This window comes from Odontesthes bonariensis, chromosome 5 (assembly GCF_027942865.1).
Source record: "Odontesthes bonariensis isolate fOdoBon6 chromosome 5, fOdoBon6.hap1, whole genome shotgun sequence".
Taxonomy (NCBI): domain Eukaryota; kingdom Metazoa; phylum Chordata; class Actinopteri; order Atheriniformes; family Atherinopsidae; genus Odontesthes; species Odontesthes bonariensis.
This window is the reverse complement of record NC_134510.1, coordinates 38,955,177-38,969,112: the sequence shown is the minus strand read 5'-3', so window position 1 is coordinate 38,969,112 and position 13,936 is coordinate 38,955,177. Positions and strand designations below refer to the sequence as shown.

Below are 13,936 nucleotides of genomic sequence, written 5' to 3'. Positions count from 1 at the left end.
TATATACAATTTATTTACAGAAAAGGATCATCATTAATTAATAAAAGCTTCTCTGGGAGGGCCTAATGACCACCAGTCTGTCAGTCTCAGTATCAATGGAGGTAGACATGAGTTTTGTTTAAAAAACAATAACAATATAAATGCACAAAACTCTACAAAGTGTTCATATAAACACTATTTACAAATGATAATTGGAAACCCATCGAGTGAAATATGGCTGCATCTGTAGTGCTGAAATGATCTCCGGCCGGTTTCTGTGCTGCACTCGTAGCCCTGAGCGTAAAAAGACTGAGAAATTCATTAAGTTTCATGTATTATTTACGACAATCTGACCTACAAACACCAGATCTGAGAATTCCCTGCCACAGAATCAGCCGCTGAAGGCACAAAAGTTCGTTGGGGGGCCCTGAAGAAGCAGTGTTGTCTCCTGGGGCCAGTTCCCTACTGCGCCGCCCATGATTCGCTGCCGTGTTCGGACGCCGCCGCCACCGCCGCCGCAGGTACCCTGGTCCACGACTCTGTGTTTGCAGGCATGATGTTCAGACTGCTCAGGACCTCCTGCGCCGTCTTACCCAGCATGCCCTGCATGTCACAGACGAAGCGGTACACGTAGCGCTTGCCCGCCGTCTTGTGGATGATGTTCTTGTGGTAGTAGTAGCGCAGGCCGCGGCTCAACTTCTCGTAGTTCATTTTGGGTTTGTTCTTACACTGACCCCAGCGCTTGGCCACCTGTGGGGTCAACAAAAAGAAAAACCCTCAACTTCAGTGCTGGATAAACGTGGAGTAAACCCGGGGATTAGTCATTCAGAAGCTGAACACCAGAGATGGGGACTCGAGTCGCTGTTTTGATGACTTGTGACTTGACAAAAAAATAAAAGACTTGAGACTCGACTCGGACTTGGAAGTTAAAGACTCGGCACTTGACTTGACTTGAGACACGATGACTTGAATGACTTGAGAGTTATTCAGTTCATGTTTTCAGTTTGAATATAAAACTAATAAATTAATTTAAAAAATAATATTGATTACCCGGTAGCAGCGCAGGCTGAGAATGGCGTCATGATTGGATCCCTACCCTGTCAATCAGTCATGCCCTCTCTACATACCTTAGTGTTTATTGGAGAGAATAAACTCATATCAGATATGCATCAACATGTCAGCGGGACCGAGAGTCGTTGTCTTCGGCTTCCGTAATCACCATTTTGACGGCAAAAGACGAACAGCTCAGTGCAAGACATGCAGCATCAACATCTCAGACAGCCAGACGACAACTTCCAACTTTGTTCGTCATTTGAAGATCCATTCTGACCAGTAAGTGCTCGTCAAATTAGCTAATATTATCCTGTTAGCCTAGTCGGTAGTTAGCTAACGTTAGCTTGATATGATACGGGGTGGACAGGTTGGACACATTGGCCAATGATGTTTACTGACAGTTACTTATATCTTTGTGTTTTCACTTTATTAAGATCAGATTCTGCAGGTAAAATTGCAATAATAAGGTGACTTTGACTTTGACTTGACCAAGAAAAAATGACTTGAGACTTGCACATGTGTGACTTGGTCCCATCTCTACTGAACATCCAATGCTTTATCTCACATGTTGGAAAGAGAGTGTCTGCCTGTTTAACTGTTAATCACATTTTAACTACTGATTTGATCTGATTCTATCTATTGTTCTTATTTCTTTCTGTTTTGTTTAAAATTTAAATCATGCTTTTTATTTCTACTGTTTTATCTGTAAAGCACTTTGAATCGCTTTGTAGTTGAATTGTGCCGTACAGATAAACCTGCCTTGCCTTAACTGACTGAGATGGAGCTGTTGATAACTACCTCATATAGAGTTCAGACGCATCCAAAGTCTAAAGAGCTGGGAGTGGACAGAGGTCCAAACTCCAGCAACAAGTGCAGAAAACAGTGATAAGATAATCATAAAACACATAACTTCCAATAACAATTTGACTGATTGGTTCTGACATAACTGAGCTACCACAGACTCCTGAACTGGGACTATTGTGTGCATTTAAAACAGAAGTTACTACTTTTCATAATGTCCAAAAGATGCAAAAGAAAGAAAGATCCCAGAGGAAGGTATGAGGTAACTTTGCACCCATGTAAAACCCGTCCTTACCTCTGTGGGGTCGGACATCTTGAACTCCCAGCCATCTCCGGTCCAGGAGATGAACGTGTTGCAGGTAGAGTCCAGAAGAAGCTCCAGTAAAAACTGCCACAACTGGATGGGACCAGAACCTGAAAAACGTATGAACAAACTGATAAATGTGGTCACAGAAGTTTGCATTAACGTGTAATAATCAGTGTTTGTTCAAATATATAAAAACATTAGGGCTGGGCGAGTTAACTCGTTATTATCACGTTAACTCGTTAAATATTTTATCGCGCATTAACGCATGTTATATTTATTTATTTTTTAAATTAACATTAAAAAAAAATAAATTTAAATTTTTTTTAAAATGTAAAAATAAAAAAAATATATGTATATTTTTTTTACATTAAAAAAATTACATCACATTTTTTTGGGGGGGCTTTTGTGCCTTTAATGGATAGGAAAGTTCAGACAGACAGGAAGCAGGGGGCAGAGAGAGGGGGAACGACACGCAGCACAGGGCCATCCGATGCGGGACTCGAACCGGGGCCAGCTGCAGCGAGGACTATAGCCTCTGTACATGGGGCGCCTGCTCAACCCACTACGCCACGGACCACCCCTGTTTTATTATTTATTTTAATATTGTAAAAGTCTGTTGCTCACAGGCTTTTATTTTGTAAAAGTCTGCTGCTGTCTGCTGTGGAACCGGAAAAGAAAGTAATCGGCGGATCCACCAAACATGGAGAAGGGTACGGAACTTTTACTCGGCCATTTTCATTTTAAAGTTCTTCCAGACGGCGGAGTCGACAGAACCAAAGTCATCTGTAAACACTGCCAAGTTGAATTGTCTTCTCAGCGTAGTAGTTCCAGTCTAAAATATCACTAAAGCCCGATTCGCATGGGACTTGTATTACCTATGGACCCCCCGTAATTCGGAATAATTGCGGAGAATGTCTGAGTTCTTAGTCCTGTGCGAATGCGCCATGTCCGTGATTTGTGGGGTAATAATTCCGCCGCGAATTACCTACTGTGTTTCGGCGAAACACAGACGTCCTGTGGTAATTTAAGTCCTGTGTGAACGCACACGTGTGTGTTTGTGAATGCAATCGCACATCTCTTGTGACGACAATTACGGAATATCCGCTCATGATGTCTGTGATTTGAGTAAATTACAAACTTTTGCTTGTCCCGTCCGAATGCGCCACAAAAAAATACAGAGGTGCGGGGGTAGTTTCGAATTACCAGTGATCCATAGGTAATATTTAATCGGGCTTTAAAGGCAAAACACACAACTGATAGCAGCAAGTCATTCAAGGAAACAGACAGTGGAGCGAGGCTTCTACATAAAAACTACAGAAAGATGTTGTTTTTAAATTCATTTAAATTACTTTATTTGTTTCTCTTTATATTATTTTATATATTTTAACGCTTCTTCCACTCCCTGCTGCAATGCTTTTATTTTATGTGAAGCACTTTGAATTGTTTTGTACATGAAATGTGCTACAAATAAATTTGATTTGATTTGATTTGAAAGATGCTGATGTTAAAAGTGTGTTTGCACAACAAATGTTATGGCACTTTCATTCATATGGCAGCACATTTAAAATAAAGCTAAATGCTAAAAGCTATACGCTACTTTTGGATTCATTTTTGGATTCTGCGTACAAATGCGATTAATCGTGATTAATCAGGGAAATCATGCGATTAATTAGATTAAACATTTTAATCGTTGCCCAGCCCTAATAAAAAACTAACTGGATTTTCTAAAAAGAATAACCCCAAAAAGATTCCAATAAAAAAAAAATCGTGTCAGATGCTCGGATCTCAGAATAAGATGAAACCCTTTCTGACCTGGGTAAGCTGACATTCCCGTCATCTGGCCCTCCCTCTCTGGCCTCTGGGAGTGTGTGTGTTTCCGTTTGGCCACACGAGGGCAGTACTGCACCGAGGACTGGCGGTTGGGGTTGGAGGGACAGGATGCCGGAGAAGGGAGTGGTGGTGGCGGAGTGGTGAAGCTGGGGGATGGATATTCAGGCCAGAAGGAGGAAGACTGCCTCTGTCCTTCTGCGTCGTAGTAGCTCTGATCTGCCTCATCTGCAACGAAAACAAGGATTACACACACCGACCCGCAGTGCATGAGATGTTTGATTTGAATCTGCGAGAGACACCACGCACTCTGTAATGTATTAGATCCTTTTCCAGTCAGGAAGGGACTGTGGCTTCCCTCCAAGGCTGGGCTGAACTGTCCGTTCTGGGGCACCAGGCTCTGATATGTCTGGGCAGTCTCCTGGTACCCAGTTTGCGTCGGATTTAGAGCCAATCCATCTGTGCACAAGTATTATTATTGTTTGTTTGCACTTTAATAAAACATTACAAACAAGAGTATGTCACATAAAAGAAAGAAATGGAATAAAATAAATATATATACAATAGATAATAAATGATAAGCTGCAATGAATCAGAGCTGGAGAGGTTAGAAACTCTGGGAGGGCTTATTGGGAACCTCACCATTAAGATAAATAAACAAAATTAAATGCATCTTATCAGGATAAAACAACAAATGGATTAATGAGAAAAAAAAAAAGAATAAAAACAACATCACAAAAATCAATTACAATAAATCAAAAGACTAAATTGCAATGGCAACTATAAACAAAAAAGAGAATAAAAAGTATTAAGACAGTCCCATAGAGTACAGGTGAACTTTTAATTTCCTTTTATAGACGGGTAGGGAGGGAGAGCTGTTTGTCAGGTGAATATACCTGTTCCATAAAGTTTATATTTGATGGAAAACTGTGCTCTGGTGGTACAACAGCTTAGATTGCCGATTTGTTCTGGAGTGAATGTTTGAGGGTTTTTTTTAAAGTATTGTTGGAAATGAGATGGAAGTGTGTGTCCCTGATACACTCTCAGAAAATAAAGTACAGGATTGTACCTTTAGGGGTACGATGGCTTGTCCCTGGGGCAGTACCCTCAAAAGGTATAGTTTTGTACCCTTGTGGTTTGTACGTTACAGAGACCAATCTTGTACCTCTGGTGGCAATTTTGTACCTTTATACTGAAGTTGCCTAACACAGACTGTCTATTGTATCCCAGCATGTAGAAAAAAAGGTGCATATATGTACTTTTAGGTCCAATAATTAACCCTACACTCTCAGAAATAGGGGTACAGTACGAGTCCTTTTTTCCCCCCTGAGGTACAATCTGTACTAATGTACCCCCTAGGGTTAATTATTGGACCTGAAGGTACCTATATGTACCTTTTTTTAGGGTCCAAAAGGTACATATATGTACTCAAGTGGTAAAAAGTACATGTATGTACCTTTTTGAGGGTCCAAAAGGTACATATATGTACTCAAGTGGTAAAAAGTACATATATGTACTCAAGTGGTAAAAGGTACATATATGTACTTAAGTGGTAAAAGGTACATATATGTACTTAAGTGGTAAAAGGTACATATATGTACTTAAGTGGTAAAAGGTACATATATGTACTTAAGTGGTAAAAGGTACATATATGTACTCAAGTGGTAAAAGGTACATATATGTACTCAAGTGGTAAAAGGTACATATATGTACTCAAGTGGTAAAAAGGTACATATATGTACTTAAGTGGTAAAAGGTACATATATGTACTTAAGTGGTAAAAGGTACATATATGTACTTAAGTGGTAAAAGGTACATATATGTACTCAAGTGGTAAAAGGTACATATATGTACTCAAGTGGTAAAAAGGTACATATATGTACTTAAGTGGTAAAAGGTACATATATGTACTTAAGTGGTAAAAGGTACATATATGTACTCAAGTGGTAAAAGGTACATATATGTACTCAAGTGGTAAAAGGTACATATATGTACTCAAGTGGTAAAGGGTACATATATGTACTTAAGTGGTAAAAGGTACATATATGTACTTAAGTGGTAAAAAGGTACATATATGTACTCAAGTGGTAAAAGGTACATATATGTACTCAAGTGGTAAAAGGTACATATATGTACTCAAGTGGTAAAGGGTACATATATGTACTCTAGTGGTAAAAGGTACATATATGTACTTAAGTGGTAAAAGGTACATATATGTACTTAAGTGGTAAAAAGGTACATATATGAACTCTAGTGGTAAAAGGTACATATATGTACTCAAGTGGTAAAAGGTACATATATGTACTCAAGTGGTAAAAGGTACATATATCTACTCAAGTGGTAAAGGGTACATATATGTACTTAAGTGGTAAAAGGTACATATATGTACTTAAGTGGTAAAAAGGTACATATATGAACTCTAGTGGTAAAAGGTACATATATGTACTTAAGTGGTAAAAAGGTACATATATGTACTCAAGTGGTAAAAGGTACATATATGTACTTAAGTGGTAAAAAGGTACATATATGTACTCAAGTGGTAAAAGGTACATATATGTACTCAAGTGGTAAAAGGTACATATATGTACTCAAGTGGTAAAAGGTACATATATGTACTCAAGTGGTAAAAGGTACATATATGTACTTAAGTGGTAAAAAGGTACATATATGTACTCAAGTGGTAAAAGGTACATATATGTACTCAAGTGGTAAAAGGTACATATATGTACTCAAGTGGTAAAGGGTACATATATGTACTCTAGTGGTAAAAGGTACATATATGTACTTAAGTGGTAAAAGGTACATATATGTACTTAAGTGGTAAAAGGTACATATATGTACTTAAGTGGTAAAAAGGTACATATATGTACTCAAGTGGTAAAAGGTACATATATGTACTCAAGTGGTAAAAGGTACATATATGTACTCAAGTGGTAAAAGGTACATATATGTACTCAAGTGGTAAAGGGTACATATATGTACTTAAGTGGTAAAAGGTACATATATGTACTTAAGTGGTAAAAAGGTACATATATGTACTCAAGTGGTAAAAGGTACATATATGTACTCAAGTGGTAAAGGGTACATATATGAACTCTAGTGGTAAAAGGTACATATATGTACTCAAGTGGTAAAAGGTACATATATGTACTCAAGTGGTAAAGGGTACATATATGTACTTAAGTGGTAAAAGGTACATATATGTACTTAAGTGGTAAAAAGGTACATATATGAACTCTAGTGGTAAAAGGTACATATATGTACTCAAGTGGTAAAAGGTACATATATGTACTCAAGTGGTAAAAGGTACATATATGTACTCAAGTGGTAAAAGGTACATATATGTACTCAAGTGGTAAAAGGTACATATATGTACTCAAGTGGTAAAAGGTACATATATGTACTCAAGAGGTAAAAGGTACATATATGTACTCAAGTGGTAAAAGGTACATATATGTACTCAAGTGGTAAAAGGTACATATATGTACTCAAGTGGTAAAAGGTACATATATGTACTCAAGTGGTAAAAGGTACATATATGTACTTAAGTGGTAAAAGGTACATATATGTACTCAAGTGGTAAAAGGTACATATATGTACTCAAGTGGTAAAAGGTACATATATGTACTCAAGTGGTAAAAGGTACATATATGTACTCAAGTGGTAAAAGGTACATATATGTACTCAAGTGGTAAAAGGTACATATATGTACTTAAGTGGTAAAAGGTACATATATGTACTCAAGTGGTAAAAGGTACATATATGTACTTAAGTGGTAAAAGGTACATATATGTACCTTTTTTTCTACATGCTGGGGTACAATAGACAGTCTGTGTTAGGCTACTTCAGTATAAGGGTACAAAACTATACCTTCTGAGGGTACTGCCCCAGGGACAAGCCATCGTACCTCTAAAGGTACAATTTCTGAGAGTGTAGGGGGTACATTAGTATAGATTGTACCTCAGGGGACAAAAAGGACTTGTACTGTACCCCTGTTTCTGAGAGTGTACCGGACTTTGAAGACAAATATCCATGTTTCCATAGTTTAAATGTTGTAAATGGACAATATCTTTGATTTGGAAAGATATTTCCAAAGTGAGAAAGTCAGACACGAGAACACGCCCCTTTAAAGCTGTGACAAACAGACCAGGACCGTAGAGTGTGAGGCTCACCATGCGGATAAGAAGCCCACCAGTTGAACTCCTGGTACGAGTCCAGGTTGAAGAGGGCAGCTTCGTTGCTGCTCACTGAGGGGAGAGGGAGCAAAAACTAAGATGAGCCATCACAACCACCGGCCGACGCCTCTCCCAAAGCAAGCACATCAGAGGAGGTTTTACCTTTGGTGTCATAGGGGTGGGAGGCTTTGGGCTGCTCCGGGTAACTGCCTCCAGCCACATACTGCTGCTGCCCGGGTGCTTTACTGTCTAACAGAAAAGACAGGTCTTCACCAGGGTAGTCTGGAGGTTAAACATAACGCAGACAGGTGGAGTCAGTGGAGGAGGGGAGGGCAGAAGCACAGCTCATGCTTGTTATGGACCAAACCATCAGTTTCACATACAAAACAAACACATTTGGATCCATTTCAGCAGAGAAATATGACTGAAAACATAAACTACTGTGAGTTTAAAGGACCCTCAATGCTCACTTTGGGTGCATTAGAGGAAATGTGTTGGAGTTAATGACTTTTCTCCTGCCAGCTCCAACTCATAAGGTTTACTTACAAAACCCTTTGTAAGTATTTGCACTCAAACGATTTAAGTAATATTTAATGCTGCAATATCAAGTAAATGTTACTTCCCATAAAACAGTTTAGAAGATATTAAGTAACATTTACTTAATTGCATCTAAGTTTTAAGTTATATTTATTTAAACAAATTAAGTAAAGTCTACTTGTTTTTCATAGGCAGGAACATCATTTTACTCATAATTTTAAGTAAATGTTATATATCTGTAGTATTTGCTGTTACGAAGTAACTCAGTAGATTTTAACGACACACTTTCAGAGTAAAGTTTATGTAGTATTTCTAGGTTTATGTACATACAACTATTAAACATTTAAATTGTATGAGGAAACCTAAGTAAAACTTATTCTTCCCCCATAATTCATGTATTACGTTAATAAAATGTTTAATTTTACTTATAAGAAGCTCTAGTTCTTACTGAATCTTAAAAATACAAGGTGGAGATTATGACAGTTATTTGACCAAAAAGTCACTTTTTTCAGTGTTGCATAAAACTCAAGAATACAAGAAGCCGTCTCTGTTATAAGAGCTCCATATGGGTGAAGTTTCACATCAAATGAGTTCAAATCTGAGTGTTAAACACACTCTGTGCAGGAAACTGTGACATGATAAAGTCACTGGTTTGGTTCTTTAAGCAGGAGGTTAACACGAGCTCAGCTCAGCACAGAGAAGAAAAGAAAAGATGGGATGAATTTGTGAATTAGATGTTTGGGTTGTTATCTAACAGGAGATAGCAATCAGTTTACCGTCAAAGTGCAGATTTTTACAGCTCCGTGGATGGATGCAGCTCTGAGGAAACAGGGCAGGGAGGGGGAGGAAGAGCGAGGAGGAAACGCCAGCGGAGGGAGTGTGACAGAGTAGTGATGGAGGGATGGGGAGGGGGAACTCTAAATCTGTTGGAGGAGGAAGTCTGGAGGAAAGGATTAGGGAGGACAGAGAGGGGAGTGCAGCGTGGAGGGCGTCTTTAACCCGACCACCCGGCCTCTGCCCGGCCCTTTCAGGCCTGATCACACCCCGCAGCGCCCCGTCACCCTGACGCAGGCCTCAGAAAGCTCTGACAGATGCGATGACTCTGTCAACAAAAAATGTTTCCTCTGTCCTTCAGCCGCTGGGGTCCAGAGGAAACAGCTCAGACAAACATGCAAAAAGCTCTGCTTCAGCCCCGTGAGCAGGACAGAGAGGCGAACTCACCATAAGATGCAAAATCCAGGCCGGCCGGCACCTCCTGTGTCCTGAAGTCTTCTGTGTAGTATCCAGTGTGGCAGATCTCCATCTGTGAGTCATGTGATTACAACTTTAATCCTTTCACCTTCTAAATAAAGGCAAAACCGCCCCCCCCCACACCCAACTTACAAATTAAGTCTAAAGTCACAACAGCGCACAGTCATGTCTAACACCGGCACTTATCACCCAACATGTGTCAGAAATGGCTTTTCTTATAGATCTCATGAGCTCCACTTTTCAGCTGAAAAGCTTCCGCCTGTAAACTGGATGTTACCAATGAATGAATTTAAAAAAAGTCATGAACCAACCTTTAATTCCGAGTTTCTGTTGTCCGCGTTTCTGTCTCCGGGTGTGATGTCGGTCTCCCAGAACATGTGGCTCGTTCCAACACTTTGTTATCAGACTTTTACCGGCTGCGGATCAGCGGGAAGACGCTCAGCCTCCAGCCGGCCCGGTGCCGTTATAAGCGCGGCGGAAAGGGGTGGGCGGGGCGCGTGCCTGCGGGTGCGTCGTGACCTGAGGCGCCGAGGTTTGTTTAACCACCGTGACGTCAGAGCCCATCCCCGCAGCAACAAGCGACCCAACATTCATTCATGAGAGATCCTCCGTTAAAAGAATGACAACACATCTGGAAGCAGCACTTTGCATTTTGGGTATAATTCCTGACGGTGTGACAGATAATAGATATTTGAATTTCCCCAATTGGGGGATGAATAAAGTATTTTTCTTTTCTATTTCTATTCTATAAGAGCTCTAAATGTTTACTGAGAATCCTGCTGCTGATGGCAAAGAAAGACTATAACAGCTTCCTGGCTGAAACAACAGCCTCCAAGCATAAAGCAATGGAGAGAAAATGTGTTTATTATGGAAAAAATCACAGCAAGACCACACCTGAAAACAGACGTGTTTGATAAAAGATGGTCATTATTAGTACAGGCACCGCCGGGACTCTAGTTACCTCTATATTCTTGTTTTTCTTATTTTTATTTTTTATTTTTTTATTAATTACAGGAGAGGTTCTTTATTTTTCTTTTTGTATTGTTGTTGCTCTCACCTGTAAATGACTCGTACTCTGTATGGTTGTTTTTCTCACTTATATTAATGCAGAATGCTGGTTAGGGCATATAGAGCGAAGAAGAGGATTGGATTAGCGGAAATATGACGTAAAGGTGCAAAACAGTGACTGAAATTTACAAAGATCTAGTCAGTGGAAGAAAAAAAGAAAGAGAGAGAGAAAGGACTTTTAAAGAACTTTAAGAAAGTATAACTGCATATAATATACACCCCCTCTGTGTTTGCTGAGTTTGTGTTTGTATGTCTTTATATGTCAAATAAAAAATCAGTTATAAGCTATTAAAAAAAAATGACAACAAAGCGGGTTTCTGTCCGCAGCCGAACCGAACAGGCTGAGCCAAAGTTAGAACTTAAACCCGGAAAAGTTCCACTCAACAAACACACTTTCATGTGAGGAGATTCCTCATAATAAGAATGGAACTGCTCAGCACACATCCTGCGGCTCTAAAGGTGAATGTGTGGAAGTGGGAATGGTTGGGAATACCGGGAGAAAACTGAAAATGATGCTGAAAACGGCGTTAAGAGAGCGGGCTGATCAGAGAGTAAAAGGCTTGCAGCGGGGCTGGGTGGGTACTTCCAAACCTAAAGGTATGCGTGGTGCACAGATAGGAGACGCTTATGGGCAGGAAACACGGGCTGAATGTGTGGAGGTCCGTTTATAAATCACTAAACACTAAAAGGGTGGTCGCTGAATGAGAAATCCACAGAGTAACTCATTGTGTTGGTCTCATTAAATAATAAAGAGAAAAAAGAGAATAAACACTCCCTTCAGAATAAGAACATGATGGAGAACTTTACGCAAGCACCAGTCTGCGCTGGCATGATGGACAGAATAAAAGAAGATACACAGCTTTGGTTTTTTCCCGTTCAACACTTTTAGTTCCCAGACTTCACACAGCTACTTACATGTTGCAGTTTGAGTTCTTCTCCTCTCCTCCTAAACGCCCAACACCCCCCTCAGCAGCTCATCATCATGCCGACTGATTTACGACCAAACTGCAGCCCGATCCCCCTCATGTGTAAATGTTACATGAGGCATGATTTAATGCTACAGTCCCACAGTTAGAGGTAATTACTTTGATCACAGCTTGACCTCAAACAGAAGACGTCAACACGGTTTCTCTTTTAGGACCAATGAAGCACAATCATGTCCATTCGAGTCCAACATTAAATGTAAAAACGTTTAAAATCTACAACATTTCATTCCAGCAGATTGTTTATCAGGCGTTCAGACAAGAAGACTCTGACCACTGATGATGGAATCTGATAATCCTTTAAGTCAAAGTTTTCTGAGATAGTAAACTGCGAATATCTTTTTTTGGTTTTGCACTAATTTGAGCTTTTATAGATAAAAAAGAAGGAGTGTAAATCAATAATTTTGTTAAAGAAGCCCAGATGGAGCAGAGCCAGTCAACTGTTTGTGTCTGAATGTCAGGTCTGTGATGGCTGTTTTAAGGAAGCTTATGTTTCTATTTATTTGCCGGCTAAATTAGTCTAATAATATAATTATCCTACTGTTGACATTAAATATAGTATACATCTGTATATTGGAAACATTGGTATGATTGCCTCCTAAAAGATTAGGAGTGTTTTTATTATTATTATTTTTTTATATAAATGTCTTTTTTATGTACTTTTATTATTGATTGTTTTTCTATGTGATCTGGACTACAAGTATTCAATAAAATCTATCTAATAAATTGGTGATCAGAATGGCTGAATCTCTTCTTTCTTTACTCAACTCAACTTTATTTATAAAGCCCTTTAAAACGGCCGTGGTTGGAACAAAGTGCTGTACATGAGTAAGAACATAAAACATGAGAACAATGTAAAAACAATAATAAACAAAAACAATATTAAAAACAATAAAACAACAACGGAAACAGAGTCTCATGCTGGGTTAAAAGCCAGGGAATAAAAATGGGTTTTAAGACGGGTTTAGTCTTTAGTTTGATGCTTTCAGGTAAAACAGTAAAACATATATTTTCGGTCTTTGGTCTGATGTGAGCAAATGATTAAAAAATTAAGATTACTCAGAAGAAAATGCCCCCCACCGCAGTGAGATCTGTGTTCATGTTCTAAACATAGTCAGTTCAACGAGTGGAGCTTGTAACATAAAGGCGGAATAACAGGCTGGGAGCGCAGCATTGTGTCACTGAATGGCTTTAACATATTTCAGATCACTGATTGTCTGACAGGCGGGACCAAATAACTGAGCCGCAGTTTGGGTGGAGATGAAGTGCAGGCTTTTTGAAATCAGAGCTTTTGCCAGTCGGCTTTTTAATGAGGTGGAGGAGGAAAAAAAAAAATCTGTGTATCTTTAGAAACCATTCGACAAAACAATGGCCCGTAAAAAAAACACACAAGTACTTGCTGAAGAAAGTCTGAAATCACAGCGTGAGTGGCTGCAGCAGATAAGGCCGAGCCCAGAGACTTGTGTAAACAAACATCTGTGCCATTCTGCTCCCACACACACACACACACACACACACACACACACACACACAGAGGCCGACTCCATCTGGAAAAGTGCAGACGGGTGAAATCGTGCGCGGAGACGGGAGTCGTGATTGGGAGCCCCACCTCGGGACAAGGACACAACCAGGATGAAGTTACACAACAAGCGCAGTGATTAACAACCATCTGCGGAACGCTGTCAGCTCAGGAATCCGCCGGGGAAGGTGAGTCGGCTGAGGGGGCAAAAAGAAAAAACTTTGAGTCAAAGCTTCAACGGTGGCCGAGGAGCTCTGACAGAGGCGTAAACTGGGCTCCAGAACCCCAGATCTGCCAACCTTAAGCCTCTGGCAGGTGAAGTGGAGCACCGACCGTCAGTCCTGGACCTCACGCTGACGCACACATCCACCGGAGGCTTGTTTTCATATGATCGCTGATACACTGACGGTGTGATGATATCTGATTTATTGCGTAA

At 39.8% G+C, this 13,936-nt stretch overlaps 1 protein-coding gene across 2 annotated transcripts; it reads right to left on the bottom strand.

Moving 5' to 3' along the window:
• On the bottom strand, positions 1-10,373 carry etsrp (ETS1-related protein). Of its 2 annotated transcripts, none has more exons than XM_075466850.1 (8): positions 10,242-10,373; positions 9,901-9,982; positions 8,305-8,424; positions 8,140-8,214; positions 4,277-4,426; positions 3,953-4,195; positions 2,129-2,247; positions 1-729 (listed from the first exon to the last, which is right to left on the bottom strand). In XM_075466850.1, the coding sequence occupies exons 1-8, from the start codon at positions 10,305-10,307 to the stop codon at positions 442-444; spliced, it is 1,143 nt and encodes a 380-aa protein (XP_075322965.1). In that variant the 5' UTR covers positions 10,308-10,373; the 3' UTR covers positions 1-441. The 2 variants fall into 2 exon arrangements, with proteins under 2 accessions (XP_075322965.1, XP_075322966.1); XM_075466851.1 differs by having other exon boundaries at positions 8,305-8,391.
• Between the last annotated feature and the right edge of the window lie 3,563 nt (positions 10,374-13,936).

Bases quoted from the DNA above. Each gene is read 5' to 3' on its own strand.
- etsrp (XM_075466850.1), bottom strand. From the start codon at position 10,307: ATGTTCTGGGAGACCGACATCACACCCGGAGACAGAAACGCGGACAAC. The intron at 4,196-4,276 runs GTGCGTGGTGTC...TTTTCGTTGCAG, and splicing joins AGGATCTAATACATTACAGA to ATGAGGCAGATCAGAGCTAC. The intron at 730-2,128 runs GTAAGGACGGGT...TTGACCCCACAG, and splicing joins AGATGTCCGACCCCACAGAG to GTGGCCAAGCGCTGGGGTCA.